The sequence below is a fragment of the Crocodylus siamensis genome, chromosome 4, assembly GCF_052110815.1.
Source record: "Crocodylus siamensis isolate JL-2025a chromosome 4, ASM5211081v1, whole genome shotgun sequence".
Classification (NCBI taxonomy): Eukaryota; Metazoa; Chordata; order Crocodylia; family Crocodylidae; genus Crocodylus; species Crocodylus siamensis.
This window is the reverse complement of record NC_143398.1, coordinates 238,520,312-238,537,242: the sequence shown is the minus strand read 5'-3', so window position 1 is coordinate 238,537,242 and position 16,931 is coordinate 238,520,312. Positions and strand designations below refer to the sequence as shown.

Sequence of the window (16,931 nt, the reverse complement as noted above, 5' to 3'; positions counted from 1 at the left end):
GAGAAGCTGTTTCAGCTACAGGGTCAAGGACTGGACAGGACAACTAAATTGTTCTCTTGCTTCTGGAGACAGTTGAAGCCTGTTGCGAGAGGGCAGTAAGAAGCTTGTGCCACAACCTGTGTTCTGACGGACTATGTCTACATCCATGTAGCATGCCAAATTACTAAGTAGCCTTAACTTGCTCAAACCATACAAGAGTCTTACTTCAGCTATGAGCTACCGAGCATTCATCTACAAGGGGACACTCAGGAAAGTTAAAACTGAAATAACCAAAAGGTGTAAATTCAAACCCTCTTCTAAAATGAATTTAATCTTAAACAGAATTATTTTTTAATAAAAGCATCCATGCAAGGGGCTCAGTGGGTTTAAACTAATGCTCTTTGAAATAGTACCTTTAGTCTATTCAGATTAATTCATGAGTGTTTGCATGTGGACAAGCCCTAACAACTGCAACTAGTTTTTTTAATATTTAATTTCCCAAAGTTGTTTTGGGGTTGTTTTTTTTTTTTTTTTTACCTCTGTTCCTTCATTTAAGAAGCCAACGAGCTCTCCCAAGAGATGCAAATTAGTTCAGAGGTCTTACAATGGTAGTTGCCAGGAAGTAAATGCTATTCATTGCACCATTAATATAAAACATTACTTCAACTAATGGGCATTTCACTTAATGGCTCTTAAGTGGACATATATAAGCAACACTTTATATCAACAGGGGAGGGTACTCTCTTATCCAAGGATAGAGAGTTGATGGCCCAACTGCAGTTGGGATATACTTAGACATGGCTTTGTATGCAAGACATTCTTCTTCAGGTCTACTCATTTAAGCCAGCTTGAAAGGATCAAATGTTAAACCCAGAACCTATTTCCACAGTGGACCGGAAAGTTAGCATTTGACATTATTATTTGTGTTAGAGGAGCTCATAGAGGCTCTGTTGTACCAGGTGCTGTAGCCGAAAGCATCTTACAGTGCTTAGAAATAGCTTCAATGGATGCAACAAGCAAAGCCATGAGCGCTCTTCTCCCCCAAAAGGAGAGAAGATGCCAGGGAACTTGCTTCCAAACCACCTTATTCAGAAGCTTCCCAGTTCCTTAAAGCTCTGGTATATTTAAGAACAAAAGTTCACAGTTAAGAATATTTGGGACCCAAGAGCACAAGAAAACTGAAAGTTTTAGTTGCCTATGCAACTTCCACAAACGTCAATGTAGTCACACAGGATGATGGTAGGACTAAACTTGGCCTAGCACATTAACCCCACTGAAACAAGATTCAAAGTGAAAACTTTTCGTTTCTCCTGCTTGTTTACAGCTCTAAGTTTCACACACACCAGTGTAAGAAAGTCGCTTATACACAGCAGCTGATTGATAGTGCTGAACCATTCAGCGCACAGCAGACAACCAAGGAAGAACAGCACACATCCATTGAAGAGGCAAAAAATGTAATTGCCCAATGTGAAGTCTGAACAGGGGAGCTGAGCCCTGCACTGAGGAAGTGTCCCCTGAGATTTCTGATGAGAAAGAGCGATCAGAACCCATGCCCTCTTTTTTTGAACCCCTGTGGTGCGTCCAGGCAGATTTTTAAAATAATAGCAAACGTCTGGGTTTTCTGCTCTCCAGGGCTGGCTGCTCCAAGCTGGGAGCAGCGGGCAAGGAGATTGGCTATTGGGGGTCACATGCTCCCTGTGAGGACAAGACAGAGAAAAGAGAGAGCTCGCACTGTGGGAGCTGCTTGGGCAGCAGGGCTGGAGAGGCAGGGGTCTGCAGGTCAGGAGGGGCACCAGCAGGGCTGGGGGGTTGGGGGCAGAGGCTGCAGGTCCAAAGCGTGGGACACCGGCAGTGCTGGGGGGGGGGGGGACACACGGGACAACTGTGTGTAGGGCACTGGCAGCAACAGGGTTCTGCAGGCCAGGAGTGAAGGGCACCAGCAGGGCTGGGGGGCAAAGGCTGCAGGTCAGAGTAAAGGACACTGGCAGTGCTGGGGGGACAGGGGCTGCAGGTCAGGAGTCAGGGGCACGTGGGATGGGATGGGCGACTGTAGGTTGGGTGTGCAGGGTACTGGCAGCAACAGGGGGCTGCGGGTCAGGAGTGAAGGGCACCAGCAAGAGGTGGGGGGCAGGGTACTGCTGTTTGGGAGTGAGGGGCAGCAGCAGGGCTGTTGGGGGGGAAAATGTAGCTCAGTGAGGGGCAACAGAATGGGCAGGGGCAAGGCACCAGCATGTCACTGCACCCCCCACACCATCATATTCCCCCTGGTGACAGGCGTCCCCTTTTCTGGACCTGGAAATATGGTAACCCTATCCATGACAAATCTCATCTAGAGGACAGAGCTTAGGGCAGGGGTGGCCAAAATAGGGACTTTGTCTGGCCTGTGGTGGGTCCCTCAGTCCTGTCTGGCACATGCCACCGCCCTGGGCATGCAGTGGGGCTGGGGCAGCTGGACTTTAGCCCCAGCCCCACGGACACTGGAGGGGACCCACACTCACAAGCCTGGCCCTAACCCAGCCCCAGACTTGCCCCAGCCAGAGTGGACCAGCTCTAGACCAGACAGGACCCACATGCACAGCCTGGACCCTGGCCCTGCCCTGCACTCTCTCCACCACCAGCATTGCCTCCGGGCTGCCCAGCGGTGGCAGTGAAGAGAAGCCACAAGGCAGCCCAGACGCAGGCTCCAGGCGGCCGGAGCAAAAAGGGCCCAGAAGCAGTGAGGGGGAGGCAGCTGCTTTTATACCGTACACAGCAGCAGCTTCTGCCCAGCCGGGGTAAGTCCAAAGTCGGGACAGGGCAGGGCTGGGGCAGCAGCAGTGTGCTTAGCTGCTGCTGAGCACTGTTGGTGGTGAGGAACAGCAGGTCACGCAGGTCCCGGGTGTTGGGGGGCAGGGAGTGCAGACTGGCCCATGACAACTCTCCTAAACTACCTATGTGGCCTGTGGGCCTAAATAATTGCCTGCCCCTGGCTTAGGGCAACAATGTGGCCTCAATGTGCTGCATCATATTGCATTATACTGTTACTACCCAGCTACCTTAAAATCCAATTGCTACGGAAATACCGTCTTCATTAATTATCCGTTCCTAGATCTACCCATCTTTGAAGTTCTGATTGGGTGTAAATCCACACACACAGATGTAGGTTCCAACAAGCATCTTCTAGAAAAAGGAAGAAGTTAGTCTCTTCTACAAACATGGATGAATAGATCCATCACCTGCAGACTGGCTGACAAACTTGCTATTCTGAGAAACACTGGTATGACTAGTCTCCTACCACCTTGCCAGCTCTAGCAATTAGCAGTTTCCACAAGTTGGAGTGCCAACGGATCAGTGCTTGCAGCAACTGGCCTTGACTTTTGCCAGTGTCTGAGGCTTCAATGCTTCTAGTAAGAAGGTACAGAGCTGGGCACAACTTGCACAAGTGATATTTCATCACTGAGAAGCTCACGGCAACACAACAGCTGATCTGACTGCAGAACCAAACTGCACATTGTCTGTACCATGAACAGCTTCAGAGGAAGCGCAGAAACCATTGACAATTAGCTGAAGCTACTACCTTACTATTTCTAACACCTGGCAAAAATCATGTCTCCATTTATATTCATCTCCTCTGTACCAACATTTTTTCTTTACTTTCCACGGGACCAGCCTGTTCCTCAGCCTCATAATGTACGTTAGGCTTAGACAACAGTTTTAATCCTAAACAAAACCACTGACCATTTTACACCATCACTGAAATGCAGCCACTATTGAGGCAATGGGCGACTGCAGCCCAGAGGTGGAGGGGAACACAGGCCAAGAATACCTGAGCAAAGCTCCTACGGCTGTGTCAGATGCTAAAAAGAGGTCCCTGAAAAAAGTGCTCCCAGATTTTGGAAAAGTCTCCCCTGAAAGACCTCATAAGCTGGCGAGCCGCAGAAAGTTCTGTTTCCCTTAAAGGACAATGATAAGTGGTTATGTAGACAGGATTCGCACCTGCCACACTAGGGAGTCTGTGTTCCCACCTAATACTTGTATCACAAAGCTATCACAGCACACGTGAGCTACTCCCTGGGCATTACTTGGCACTGTCATCTTAAAAGTTCAGGGAACAGCCAGGATACATAATATTGTTTAGGGATGGAAAATGCATCCTGACCACATAAGCAATGTCTTGCGCTCGTGAAGAAAGAGGATCAAAGTACAACATGCTTGTGAAGAAGGAAAACAGGCAGCCTCACATTACAAACAGCCTTTATATACAAGCCCATGAAAATGAATCCCTATGGAAAGCCAGGGAGGTGCACCAGTGCTAACAGACTCGCAGCAATGGAAACATCAGCAAAAGAGCACCAAAGCTATTCAGCCTATTTTTATTCGCAGAGTCATAAAGATAAGGGTTGGAAAGGACCTCAGGAGGTCACATCTGGTCCAACCCCCTACTCAAAGCAGGACCATCCCCAACCACATCACCCCAGTCAAGGCTTTGTCTAGCCAGGTCGGGGGTTTCATAGTTTGTAGAGTCGGAAGGGACCTGAGCAGATCTTAAACACCTCAAAGGATGGAGAGTCTACAACCTCTGTGGGTAGCCTGCTTTACTACCCTCATGAGAAAGTTTTTCCTAATATCTACCCTAAGCTTCCCTTGCTGCAACTTGAGCCCATTGCTCCTTGTCCTGTCATCTGCCACCACTGAGAACAGCCCAGCTCCAACTATTTGAAGCAGGGTTACAAAGAGGAAGGCTACTATTAAACCCCCTTCCAGTCTCCTCTTCTGCAGACTGACTCAGCCCAGTTTCCTCAGAAGTCATGTTCCTCAGCCCCGCCCCCTCCCGAGCCATTTTTGTCACCCTCTGCTGGACTCTCTCCAATTTGTCCACATCCTGTCTGTAGTGGGAAGGAAGGGGGCAAAACCGAATACAGGACTCCGAATGCGGCCTGGAGAATCGTTTCCCTCGATCTGCTGGCAAAGCTCCTACCAATGCAGCACAAAATGCTGTTAGCCTTCTTGACAACACGGGCACACTGCTAGCTCCTATTCAGTTTACTGTCCACCATCACCCCCAGGTCCTTTATTGTAGAGCTGTTGCTTAGCCAGTCCTTTCATCTTTGTCCTTCCAGACTGAGTGCAATCAGTGCCACCAACCCAAGTGTTAATAACACCACTGAAGAAGTTGGGAAACATTTCAAATGAAACCGAATCCAGCAGCAGTGCTCCCAGTGACATTTAAGGTAGCCAAGTCCAATTAGTCCATTTTGTCCATCTTCCTCAGTCATTTTAGGATTGTACCCATCACTCAGTAGCCTTGAAATACTGCAGAACTATTTCACAATACAATTCCAGCTGGCGCCAACAATATGGCTGGTGAGTAGTTCTAGTATTGTGGGCATACAAGGAAACATGCAGTAAAATCATCAGGAATCAGGGTTTAAAACAAGTAAATAGAAGTTTTTTTTGCATAATGCACAGTTAACTTGTGGATAGTTGTTACCATTGGGGTGAATAATTTAGTTAAGCTCAAGGAAAGATCAGACACACTCATGCAGGATAGGTATTAAACATAAAAGTTGGGCTACGATGTCCAAATTAGAAATTCCCAAGCCTCTGAATGCTGAGAACTGAAGGGAACAGATCAGCCTGGATAGACCTTGCGTAAATACTTAACTCAGCACTATGAATTATAGGATACTGGGCTAGCTGGACCTGTGGTCTGATCTACACCGGCATCTCTTGTGTATGAGGAGGTACTCCAAGCAGAGTGCCATGGGTACAATTCTGCTAGGAATGAAGAGTGAAAAACATCCTGACTTCTCATATAGTCTATAAGAGGAACCAGTAACTGTTTCAAGCCACTACTTTGTAAATGGCTAGAAACTTGCACTAGGTGTTTGGGAAGCTGGAAATACAGCTACTGCAGATGTTCAGGAAATGCCCCTGCATTATTTTCTTTGTGGTTCAAAGTATGTATTTCAAGAGACCCTACGAGACCACTACTGCTCCTCTGAGATATCCTGCTTATCAGACAAAGGTACAGTGACAACACCAAATCTTTCCTAAGCATGAAAAAAGCCACCAAATTAAAATATCCCTAAAACAAAACCCATGCAGTCACAGGCAATTCAGTGTTGCATAGAAAAACCCAAAGGAAAATAAAAAAAGAGTTAAGTGTTTGCATTCTTACCACACACATACGCCTCTATCACTCCACCCTTCCCCTTTGACATCCAGGCCAAGAAATGATACACACCAAGTTGTTACCTGAAAAGGCAAGGGGAGATTCTGGTACACTGTGGAAAATGTATGGTCTCTGCAGAACAATTTATAAAACCTTTAATAAAAATATAGCCAGGCTTAGGCTCACACGACTAGTTATACTTGGAAGTTCCTCTTAAACCCACGCTTGCCCAAACATATCTGCTTTTGTTCTTTGAAAACACACCCAGCTCTACAGCACAGAAAAGAGGACAGGAACTAGAGAGTGTGGTTTCTCAGAAGCCGCTAGCCAGCTCCCAGAGCAGGCTACCTGACCACGGTGACACCCCCCAATGCAAGCCAGGTAAACACAGTCACTTTTACAACCGCGTTAAGAGTGCATTTAACTAGATGCTGAGGATTCTCTTCTATGCAAGCTGAGCGACTGTGCCAAGAAATGAAGAAAATTCTGTTGATTTGACCAGAAGACATTCCACAAATGCTCCATTTAAACAAAAAAGCTAGACAGTCAGTCTGCAAAAAGATAACAAGCTTCAATCCCTCCACTCCAAAAAATCAGATGAAACTTTGACAGACAACTGAATGGTTGCAAGCCAAATCCAAGCCTAATGCATTTGAAGAATGGCTCCATGCCCAAAGTTCACATTCCAGCTGTGAAAAACTCCCAGTCTTCTTCCCTGCCCCAGACTGTGGGCGCAGGGAGGGGGAAGAGAGGGAGAGGAAAGTGCCCTAATTTATTCAGGCTCTGGATGCCTATGAACATCTTATAGTGAAAGCCTTGTAAGCATGGCCACAGTACAACATATTTGCATTTCCCACCATACATTCTGGAAAGCAGCAGCTCAATGTCACGGAGTGGAGTTAAAACTGCCACAGCTCCAGGCCTGCTCAGCAAGTGGCCCAATGGTGGACAGATGGGGTCTGTTTGTAACAGTAGTTTTAAAAAGGGCTTTGCTTCCTCTTCGCAAGCCAGGAGTGACTGATGCCATGAGGCTCCAATGAAACTTTTTCAAACAAAAACTATCGAGCTTGAAGCTTAAACTATCAACCAAACCCTGCCTTAAGAATCAAGGATGCTTAAAGCCATCAGCTCCCTGTATGCCAAGTATGATGAAAGCAGTTTGCCAAAATACCTTCATTTACAGAGAGATTAAACAGGACCATCATGTCCTGCCTTTCCAAGGCCTCCCTCCCCAAAGCAGCTAAGCCATTAAATTAGAGCATTTGGCCAGAAAGTGCCTAAACCATGCCCATCAGGAATGGTTTCATATTCAATTCACTTGGTCTTAGCTAGATATCCACCTGTAATTGTTTCTGAAGAGATGAGAGGATGACCTTACGACGGAGTCTGGGAGCAGGGAAGAACCTTAGGCACCTTCTCCAGAGCTTCTTTGGCACCAAAGTGCCTCGTTGGCACTCAGTGACTACCAAATTACTTATCTGATTTGCAATCATCAGAACCAATAAACACAACAACAAACCTTCCATATCTAATAAGCTTCCCATCTGGCAAGAGAAGGACATTAATAAAGCTAAGAGTAAAGAAAGAAATAGCATGAGGTTTTTACAGGATTTCAATTTTCCAAACCAAAGACCCCAAATCCCACACCTCTTACTGATTCCAGAGGAACTGTTCATGGAAGATCCCATCAACTTCACACAGTAAAGCAAGCCTCCCTTGAGGAGTGGCTCCACTGAAGACACTTAGATGTGTAGTATCTTGCTCTGTGTAAGGGGAGCATAACACGAATAAAGGATCAAGTCTCAGATGAGTGTTGCTTTTATTCACCTTTGCCCCCACTCCCAATTTACAATCTAGATAGAAACCATAATAATCTACAAATGCAAGAGGATCACACACAGCAGTTTGCGTATTTTTTCCTTATGAAAGAAAGACAACCCATTTTATTACCATTCCCAGAAGTGTCAGTGAGACAACAGCAGAACATTTCAGATAATCTGTCGGTCTCAATATCAGTCACCACTCAGACATCCTGCATGATACTGCAGCCTCAGCGAAGCACAGAGTGACATTCCCCACACCCTTCGCATGTGCAATCTGCACTATGCTATTCACTGAATGCTAATTAGAGCACATCCAGTGAGAAGCATCTTGGTGAGAGGTTATGAGCTCAAGTCTAACAAGCGTTGATGTTCAGTTACAATAAAACAGTTTTTATTCAAGTTGGAGCAGTGGTCTATTTTAGGGGAAAACAAAATAACACAAAAAGCATGAATAACTAGAGACCCCAGAAATGGCAGAGTGAAACAGCTTCTTTTGAGGGCTCAGCATTCAGCTGCAGATCAGACATCTCCCGTTAATGCAGATCTCCAAAGAAAAAAGCCAAAAGGGGTTAGAGTAGCATTGTTAGGATATGACAGAGGTATTTGTAATGGGGCTGAACTGCTAGAAGCCAGCTTCCAGGACACTTGGATCAGAGAGGGCAATAGAAAGAGCCACATGATGGTGCAGCTGTTAGAGCCCTACTTTTAGGACTCCTCTGGAGGAGGGAGGATTGAGAGCATTATTTGAAACAAAACCTCAGAACTGTGCATCTACCCAGTGAAGTGGAACTGGAAAGGCAAAAATCTTTCCTAGTCTGTTGTTCTGGTACATTGTAACAGGCCACCCTTCTCATCTTAGATTTAATAAGCTAAACTATGCTACAGTCAGAAATAGGTAGTATGATTCATAGATTGTAAGAGGCCAGAAGTGACCTCAAAAGATCATCAGGTCCAGCCCCCGGCACCAAGCAAGAAAGACAGCTGGGGTCAGGAGACCCCAGTGAGGTGACCGTCTAGTCTCCTCTTGAAGATTTCCGGGGTAGGCTATTGCAGCACCTCTGGAGGGAGCTTATTCCACAGTCTGGACACCCTAGTTGTGAAGTAGTTTCCAATGTTGAGCCTGAAATGGTCTTCCAGGAGTTTGTGACCATTACTCCTAGTTTTCCCCTAGGGTGTCCTGGTGAACACTTGTTCATTGCGCCCTTGATGTACTCCCCGACATAGCAGTCAGCTGCTACCAAGTCCCCTCTCAGACATCTCTTTCTCAGGCTGAAGAGTTCCAGATCCTGCAGCCTTGCCTTGTTACAAGTTCAGGCAGCAGAATAAAGTAAAAAAGATAACCTAACAAACATGGGCTTGATGTTAATACTCTGCATCCTGCATTACTTGCATCTTAATAAGAAATTCCCTCTCTCTCAGCCCCCTGATCCTGGAAAAACAAATATTTGTGCATAACTCAAGAATAGCTCCATAGGCTAGGGACAGACATTCAAGAAGTCAGAGCCTGAATTGATTCAATCTTTGCATGTTAGTGTAACCTGCCTAGATTGAACCAATTTGCAAGTGAATAGACATTCACTTGCTACATTCACCTGCAGTGGCTCAGGCCAGAAGCTGGGGGATGCCAGAGTGTGCCCTCAGCTGCAGGGAAACTGTGCTGGGGAGTCATGGCCAGCCCCCAGCAGTAGCCTTAAGTGAACCAGCCAGGCATAGAGGAAAGCTGGGGTCTGCTTGATGCTCCTCCCTCACTGCAGCAGTGGTAGGTTGGGGGCATGGCCAGATGCCAGCTAGCATGGTCCCTTGAGCCATAGTGGGTAGAGAGGGGATTTATTCCTCCCCCTCCACCCCGGGAGACCACAGCTGGGGTCCACCAGCCCTGACCACTGCCTCCAGGTGCCTGCCCAGGGCACGGAGCAATCAACAAATAAGCTCCCTCCCTGCCCACTTCGCCAGACACTGGAGGGAGGGGGAAATAAACCCTGTCCCTGCCCCCTTCACCTAAGGGGGCCATGTCCCTACCCCGAACGGCAAACAGGGAGTGCCAGGCAGATCCCAGCCCAGGTCAATGCCGGTGGGACAGGGAAGGGGAACTGGCCAAGTCAATCCAAGCTACTGCTGCTGCCTGGCCGTGGCCCCCCCAGCACAGCTTCCTTGCAGCTGAGGGCATACGCTAGTGCCCCCCCAGTGTCTGGGCTGAGCCACTGCAGGCATGTGCCTGCATTTCGGCCAGTCTATGGGCAGCAGCCCCTGTCATGGTGTCTTGCGGAGCACAAACCTCATCCCAGCACTGGGGTTGTGTTGTGGGTGGGTGCCCGGAGGGCAGAGCTGCTGCACACTGTGTGGGGCAAGCGGCAGCACGCTAGGGGGATGTTATGGCCACCCCTCTGAGCCCTGGTGCCATCGCTCACCCTGTGCAGTGTGTCAGCTCTACCCATTCCCCCCTACCAGGAAGAGGCTTGTGCTTCCTCAGGCACCATCATGGGGCTGCTGCCCTCATCAGGGTCCCTGCTCCCTTGCCGCTCCAGCAGGGGTGGAGACATAGCCAGAGGCTGGCTGACATGGTACCCTTAGCTGAAGCAGGGAGGAGACTTATTCTGCCACTAGCCCCACACAGGGAGCAATAGGCAGAGGCAGCGGCTGGCAGACTCCCGCTGCATTCCCAGGGGAAAAGGAGACAGAGGGAGGAATTAACCCCCTCCCTGCCTGGCTACAGGTGAGCAGATGATGCAGTGACCAAGGCCTGGCTAGGGTCCCCAGGAAGGGGGGGGGGGGTTGAAGAGACATAAACCCCCTCCCTGCCCCCTTCACCTCAGGGGGCCATAGCAGGCCAGTGCCTAGCTATGCCCCTGCCCCTGCTTAGGCTAGAAAGCAGAGGGGTGGAGCCAGTCCTGCTCTCTCCAACAGAGAGCACAGCCCAGCCCAGGGCTGCTGGAGGACTCTGGCTTAGTTTAATCAAGGAAGAGGTCTGGGACAAAGGTTGCATAAACCGGTTTGACCTATTTCAACCAGATTTATCTTAAACCAATTTCACACATTTTGAAACTAGTTTATGTGAACTGAACTTCTGTTTCATTACAGAAGTAAGCCAATTTCTGGTCACTTAAGCCGGTTTATGTGTAACTTCTTTCCCTAGCCATAGAGGTCAATGGGACGCATGTATGGAGTTAAGCATAAATGGAGTTGTTTTCAAGCCTGTAACCTCACAATACAAGCTCTGTAGTTTTCCTGCATGTCTGTGAAATGCTTGGTAGATTTACCTGTGTTACAGTAAAAAGCCCACATGAAGCCTCTGAACTCTCAGTATCCTATTTACTGAATGTGGAGAAGAAATAATAGTTTCTCTCTCCCAACTGAGGATGCTATTAGGCTGTCTGTCTCATTCTATGAGACATTTTACTGACAGCCTTAGCTTCTGAGACAAACTCCAGTGGTAATATATTATTTGGAAGTGTATCAGACGCTCATGGAAAGACTCAGGACACAGAGCTAAACAGTATGTATATACAACCCTTGGGCACTAGATCACATTTGTAATCCAAACATTCCCAAAATAAATCTAAGGGCATGCAACTGGGAAAATAAATGGAATTCTGAAAGCAGAATACTTGAGGATTAACTAGCTGCAGATACAAGAAACTTACAACCTACAGATATTTTAATTGCTTAGAAGTGTTATTTATGGAACATACGTTGCTTCTATTGACCAGACTTTAGTATATGAGAACACTTCACAGCCAGATTTCTTTCTTCTCAGAGTGCAATTCTGTTTTTTGAAAGGTTACTCATCTATTTCCTCACATTTCCTCCCTCCCCTGCCCAATCATCTGGAGAAGTAAACCAGCAATAAAAAAAGACAGACTCAAATTGCCAAAGAAATCACTAAATTTGTGTGTGTGTAATTCTCAAAACAGCTTCTTGCCTGCAGCACCTGTTGATCTCTGCTAGAGTTGCCAGTACTCTGCACTCCTGAGAGTACATCCAGCACATTTCAAACAGGGGGAGCAAAGTTGGAAGTGATTTATGTAACTTCCCAGGAAGGCGGGGGGGGGGAGGGGAAAAAGAACAATTCCATTGTAAAAAGGAACAATTAAAACATAGTCACAATTCTGTTGGCCTGTCCCAGTGCTGAGCACAGAAGAGCAAAAGGAACTTTGAGACCCTTTCTGCTCCCCGTAATCCCATTCAGGGGCAAGTGCAGTCCCTAATCAGAAGACCCACAGACACTTTATACTCCTCTTCTCATACTATTGCTAGCCCTAACCTGGACCCCCTCTCTCAACCCCCAACTCTACACATACCTATGCCTATGCACAAAGATATAGACAAGAGATCCTTTATACAGAGTTTCTTCTCTATGACCCATTTCACTCCCTTTAGGCCAAACAAGTGCATCATCCCCTTTTAAAGATGAATTGTGATGAATTGATCCTGGACCTTTAAGAGTAGCATATCTGGATATTGTAAATTGGTTCATAGATAATCCGGTCATAACATATTTCAAAAGAGATGACCCCCATCTTGTGTCCTATTTCTTAGAATATGCTGACTCCTTGCCATCAAGATGTACCAAAAAAAAAAAACAAAAACCACTGGTCTCTCAAGGTGCAGTAATATTTATTAAAGGATTCACAGTCTTAAAAAAAGCACCTAAGGATACAGGAGGTATGGAACACAACAGAATAGTCCACGATCCTTGAGACAAAAGAGTACATGCTTCTAGCTTTGAAGCTACTGAACAAAAGGCAAAATAAATACACGCATACACACCTAGGAAAAGCAGCAGCGAGGAATTCAGTTTAGGGAGATGGGAACACATTCAGAATGGTTTTCTAAGGAGTCACACAGATCAAGAGTCAGAGGGTAAAACAGCTACTGACCAACTGGACAGTCGCGTCTGTCTGAGATTCATCAGACTGAGTGAAATCACAGCTGAGAATAGTGTCAGCTGAAAAGCATTAAAAAACTGATTTATCTGGCCTTCATCCACCTCCGCACATTGAGGTTGAGAGAAATAGGGCTTATATGCATCAGTGGGACAGAGTTGAGCAAAAATTAGATTTCCATGACAACAAGCTACAGCCTCAGTCAAAAAGGCCTGCTAAGAGTTGTGAGGCAATGTGTTTTGTAGACACAGATTTTAAACGTTAGACAGCTCTAGATACCAGCTCATGTACATACATCAATATACCGAGCACCAGATCCTCTGCTGGCATAAAGGAGACTTCAGTAGAGGCAGGCTTATTTATACTGCATGAGAATAAAGGCCTGATATTTAAATGAAGCCCCCCCTCCCCCTCAAAAAAATTTCACGCAGCACAGGAATACAATACAGAGGACTAATTTTTAAGAAACAGTGAAATACAAACCCTGTAGAATGACCATTTAACTAGCTAAATGCTTTTTCTTTGTCTGCTGTAAAGAGGCTCATGCCAGCACAGGAGCAAGCAACTTGAAGATTGCCGAATGCTGTGAATTACTAAATGGGACCAGGATACTGCAGCACAGGATTGGCTGAGCCCGTTGTAATCCCTATACTGCTTCCCTGCTTCCTCAGGCCATACTGTTAGGGGTGCCATGTGAAGTAGTTAGCTGCAAATAAAACCACACTTATCAAAAGTAAACTGAGAGCCTGAACTGTTAAGCACAGTTCTCCCAGCACCCAAGGCCTATGGCCAAACACTCCATCTCTAGGACTTAATTTCCTCACAGTTAAACCAATGCTTTCCGATGATAAGGAGACCCAAGTAGTACTCTGAAAATACGACATTACCCATACTGTATTTGGTGACAATTTTAAAGAAAACTCTTACTCTATTACTTTGGTGCTACATCTTCTGGTGCTTATTTGGGAGGCGTGCATGCATGCCTAAGGTCTATGCATCTCGAGTAGTCTCCTCAACTGAAATGGGGTTACTCGCATTGGATGAGGTTTAGCAAGTGCAGAAGCAGCAGAATTCTAAGTAGCAATATCCGAGTATTTTAGCAAATCTTTACCCTGCACGGACGAAGACAACATACTTGCCACGCTTCTATTAAGTAGAATCATTAATGAGATTCTGCTATGAACATATAAACAGGCCACTTAAATTATGCACAAGAAGAATGAGCAATGTAAAAGGTTCATTTTAAAATGTTTTAATAACCTCGAAACATAACTAAAAAGCTGCTTAGATGCACTAATTAATAAGAAAGACAGGTTTTCAGTAATATTTTGAATTAGTACAGAGCACTACCACTTCAAATTCACCCAAGCATTGGCTGCTTAATATTAAGAGTCCTGAAAGAGTCTTTCCCAAATTCAGAATAAGGTGGACACTAGAAAGAAAAATCTTAGAAACTATAAGACTCACTCAGCCATGGAAGAAGTTTAATACTCTTATACTTAGTATTGCATATTGGTAGCTGATAATCCTCTCTTATTAAGTGGTATAAGAACCAAAACAGAAAGTTATGACCACTTGCACAGAACCCCCAGCATAAAATTAGCTGCTTAACAGTAACTTGTTTATTCATTCATTTTTTTCATTGTGAAGACACAATGATAGTTTCCTATTGTTAATGCATTTGCTAAGCTTAAGCAAAACAACCCCTCTAAAATGCTTGCTTTGCTTAGCAAGGAAAAGAAGTGCCTTGTATTACTGTTGTCTAAACAGACAGAGCAATTAAAAATTGCACTGCAATGCATTTGATAATTGTCTATTGTTTCGATGAGCTGAACTCCTCCAGCTTAACACTTTGTTTATTTTAACTGTAATCAATAGAATAAATAACTATAATGAAAAGAAGATCTAACTCAAGTTTTAGACGCAGTCCAGGCTGTGCGTGGACTGCATTTTGACTTCTTTACACTCTAGGTAGGTACTACACATTTCAAAGAGCAAACACTTTTCTTTAGGTCACTGAGATATTTAGCTTATATTAAATGCATCTCTTTGAAGTCCCAAAAACGTTTTACTGGCATTTGATACGAACTCCTACATTTATAGGCAAGAGCCGTTTCCCCTCCATCCTGATGGCAAGTCACAATGTTTTTGGCACATTTTTTCAGGGCCACAGCATCCAACACATCTACTGTTTCCACAGGTGTGCTTAGGGCCGATCCATTTATGGGGACTAAGACTGGAAGGGACTAGCTGTTAATAGGGCTAATCCATACTGTGCCAAAAGATCAGCTAGTAAACCAAATCAAGAGATGTGTGGGTACACTGTTACTGAAAAGCAATCAAGAGGAAGCAGGACTGTAGCAGGAAGAAATCAAGGTTAGAGTAGCCCGTATCTGGGTACAAGGTCCAGGACAAAGTCCTATCAACCTTCGCCCCAAAAACCAACCTACAAGCCTCAGTTTTGCCTCATCATTGGAAGCCACCAGCATCTCAGGACAGATGAGCCTTTCGGCCCCAAAGCTGAGGCTTGCCTGACTCACCTGCTTTAACAGGAAGTCGTCTTCGGCATTGATCTTGAGGGAGATCGCCAGGTGGATGGCAGAGAGGACCACGCCACTGATGACCGCCGCCCGCATCCTGACAGGCAGCAGCGTGTAGATGCTGTAGATGAAGAAAACCGTCCACCAGATGCCCTCTGAGGCGCTCCTGGGCCACACCAGCAGCACGCCCACGACCTGCACGGCCAAGATCACCAGGATGACCGAGTAGCACACGAGCCACATGTGGTCCTGGTGGAAGTCATTGCGGTTGCACACGGCACCCAGCACCACCATGAGCAGGATGGCAGTGGACAGCACCGCTACGTAGGGTGCCTCGTAGTGTCCGTAGACCGCGTGGAAGATCAGCATGACCACGCACACCAGCACCAGCACCGCCATGAGCATGGTGAGGCTGCTCTGGTTGAGCCGGAAGAAGTAGCGCTGGTAGAGGCGCTCCAGCTTCTCCGACTGGAACTTCTTCGACCTAAAGATCTGCAGCAGGCCGCCGCAGCAGCCACCCACGGAAAACGCTGCCGCGTCCGAGTCCCCGTCGTCCTCCTCCTCGTCCTCCTCCAGCTCCTCCGCCTTGGGCTTGCCGCGCCGCTCCTCCAGCCCCAGCTCCACCGAGCGAGGCCGCACCTCACCCTGCTCCCCGAAACGCCGGGGGCTGGTGGCAGTGGTGCCGTCCCCCCCCGACGGGTGGCGCGGCGGGCAGTGCCGGCGGCTCTGGGGCCCATGGTCCTGCCAGGCCGACTTGGACCGCACGCTCGTCATCCTGCCGCCGCCCTCACGGGTCCGGCCGGCCGGGGGCTCGTAGTCGTCCTCGCTCCGCCACCGGCGCGACGCCTTCTTGCACGAGGACCGGCCGGGCAGCGGCGGCGGGTAGGAGTAGCCATTGGCCCGGGACTCGGCTTCGCCCCAGGCCGAGCGGTGCGGCTCCCAGGGCGCGGGCGCCCCGAACCCCGGGGGGCTCACGCTGTTGGAGCGGGACATGCCCCAGCACCCCCTCAGGCGTGGGAGGGCCCGGGGGCCGCGGCCATAGCCGCGGGGGCGTCGCAGCCTCCACCTCAGGCGCGCGGACAGCAGCCGCCTCTAGCCCCGCGGCCACGGGGGCGAGCGGCTGCCGAGCGTCGAGGACCGGCCCCGGCCCCGCGCGCCGCCCGGGGCCCGCCGCCCTGCCTCGCCGCAGGCGCGCGGACCAGCCGGCATCGCCGCCGCCAGGAACCGGGCGGGCCCCCCGCGCCGCCGCCGCCTCACGCTCGCATCCCCCTGCCCGCGCCCACCCGCGCCGCCCTTCTTCTGCACCTACCCCCCCCGCCTTTTATATGCGCCTTCCCCGACGCTTATTGGCGGACGCGGCCCCGCCCTCCCGTTGGCCGCCCGGTTTACCTGATGGCTCCGCCTCCGCCAATCCGCGCTCGAGGGGGCGGGGCTTTGCGGCGGCTGCTGCGGCCCCCAGGGAGGGCGGGCGGTTAACCCCTTCGCCGCCGCCGCGGGGGGAGGAGGAGGTGGGGGAGAGCCGCGGCGGCGGCTGCAGCCGGGGGCGGCTCAG

General features: G+C 48.3%; 1 protein-coding gene across 4 annotated transcripts in view; it reads right to left on the bottom strand.

The window, feature by feature from the left end:
• Positions 1 to 16,667, bottom strand: part of ADCY5 (adenylate cyclase 5) — a 317,188-nt gene extending 300,521 nt beyond the window's left edge. For all 4 annotated transcript variants that reach the window (XM_090045991.1, XM_090045993.1, XM_090045992.1 and 1 more), the window contains exon 1: positions 15,380 to 16,667. In XM_090045991.1, the coding sequence (XP_089902117.1) occupies positions 15,380 to 16,372 (993 nt within the window). In that variant the 5' untranslated portion in view covers positions 16,373 to 16,667. The remainder of the gene's footprint in view (positions 1 to 15,379) is intronic.
• Between the last annotated feature and the right edge of the window lie 264 nt (positions 16,668 to 16,931).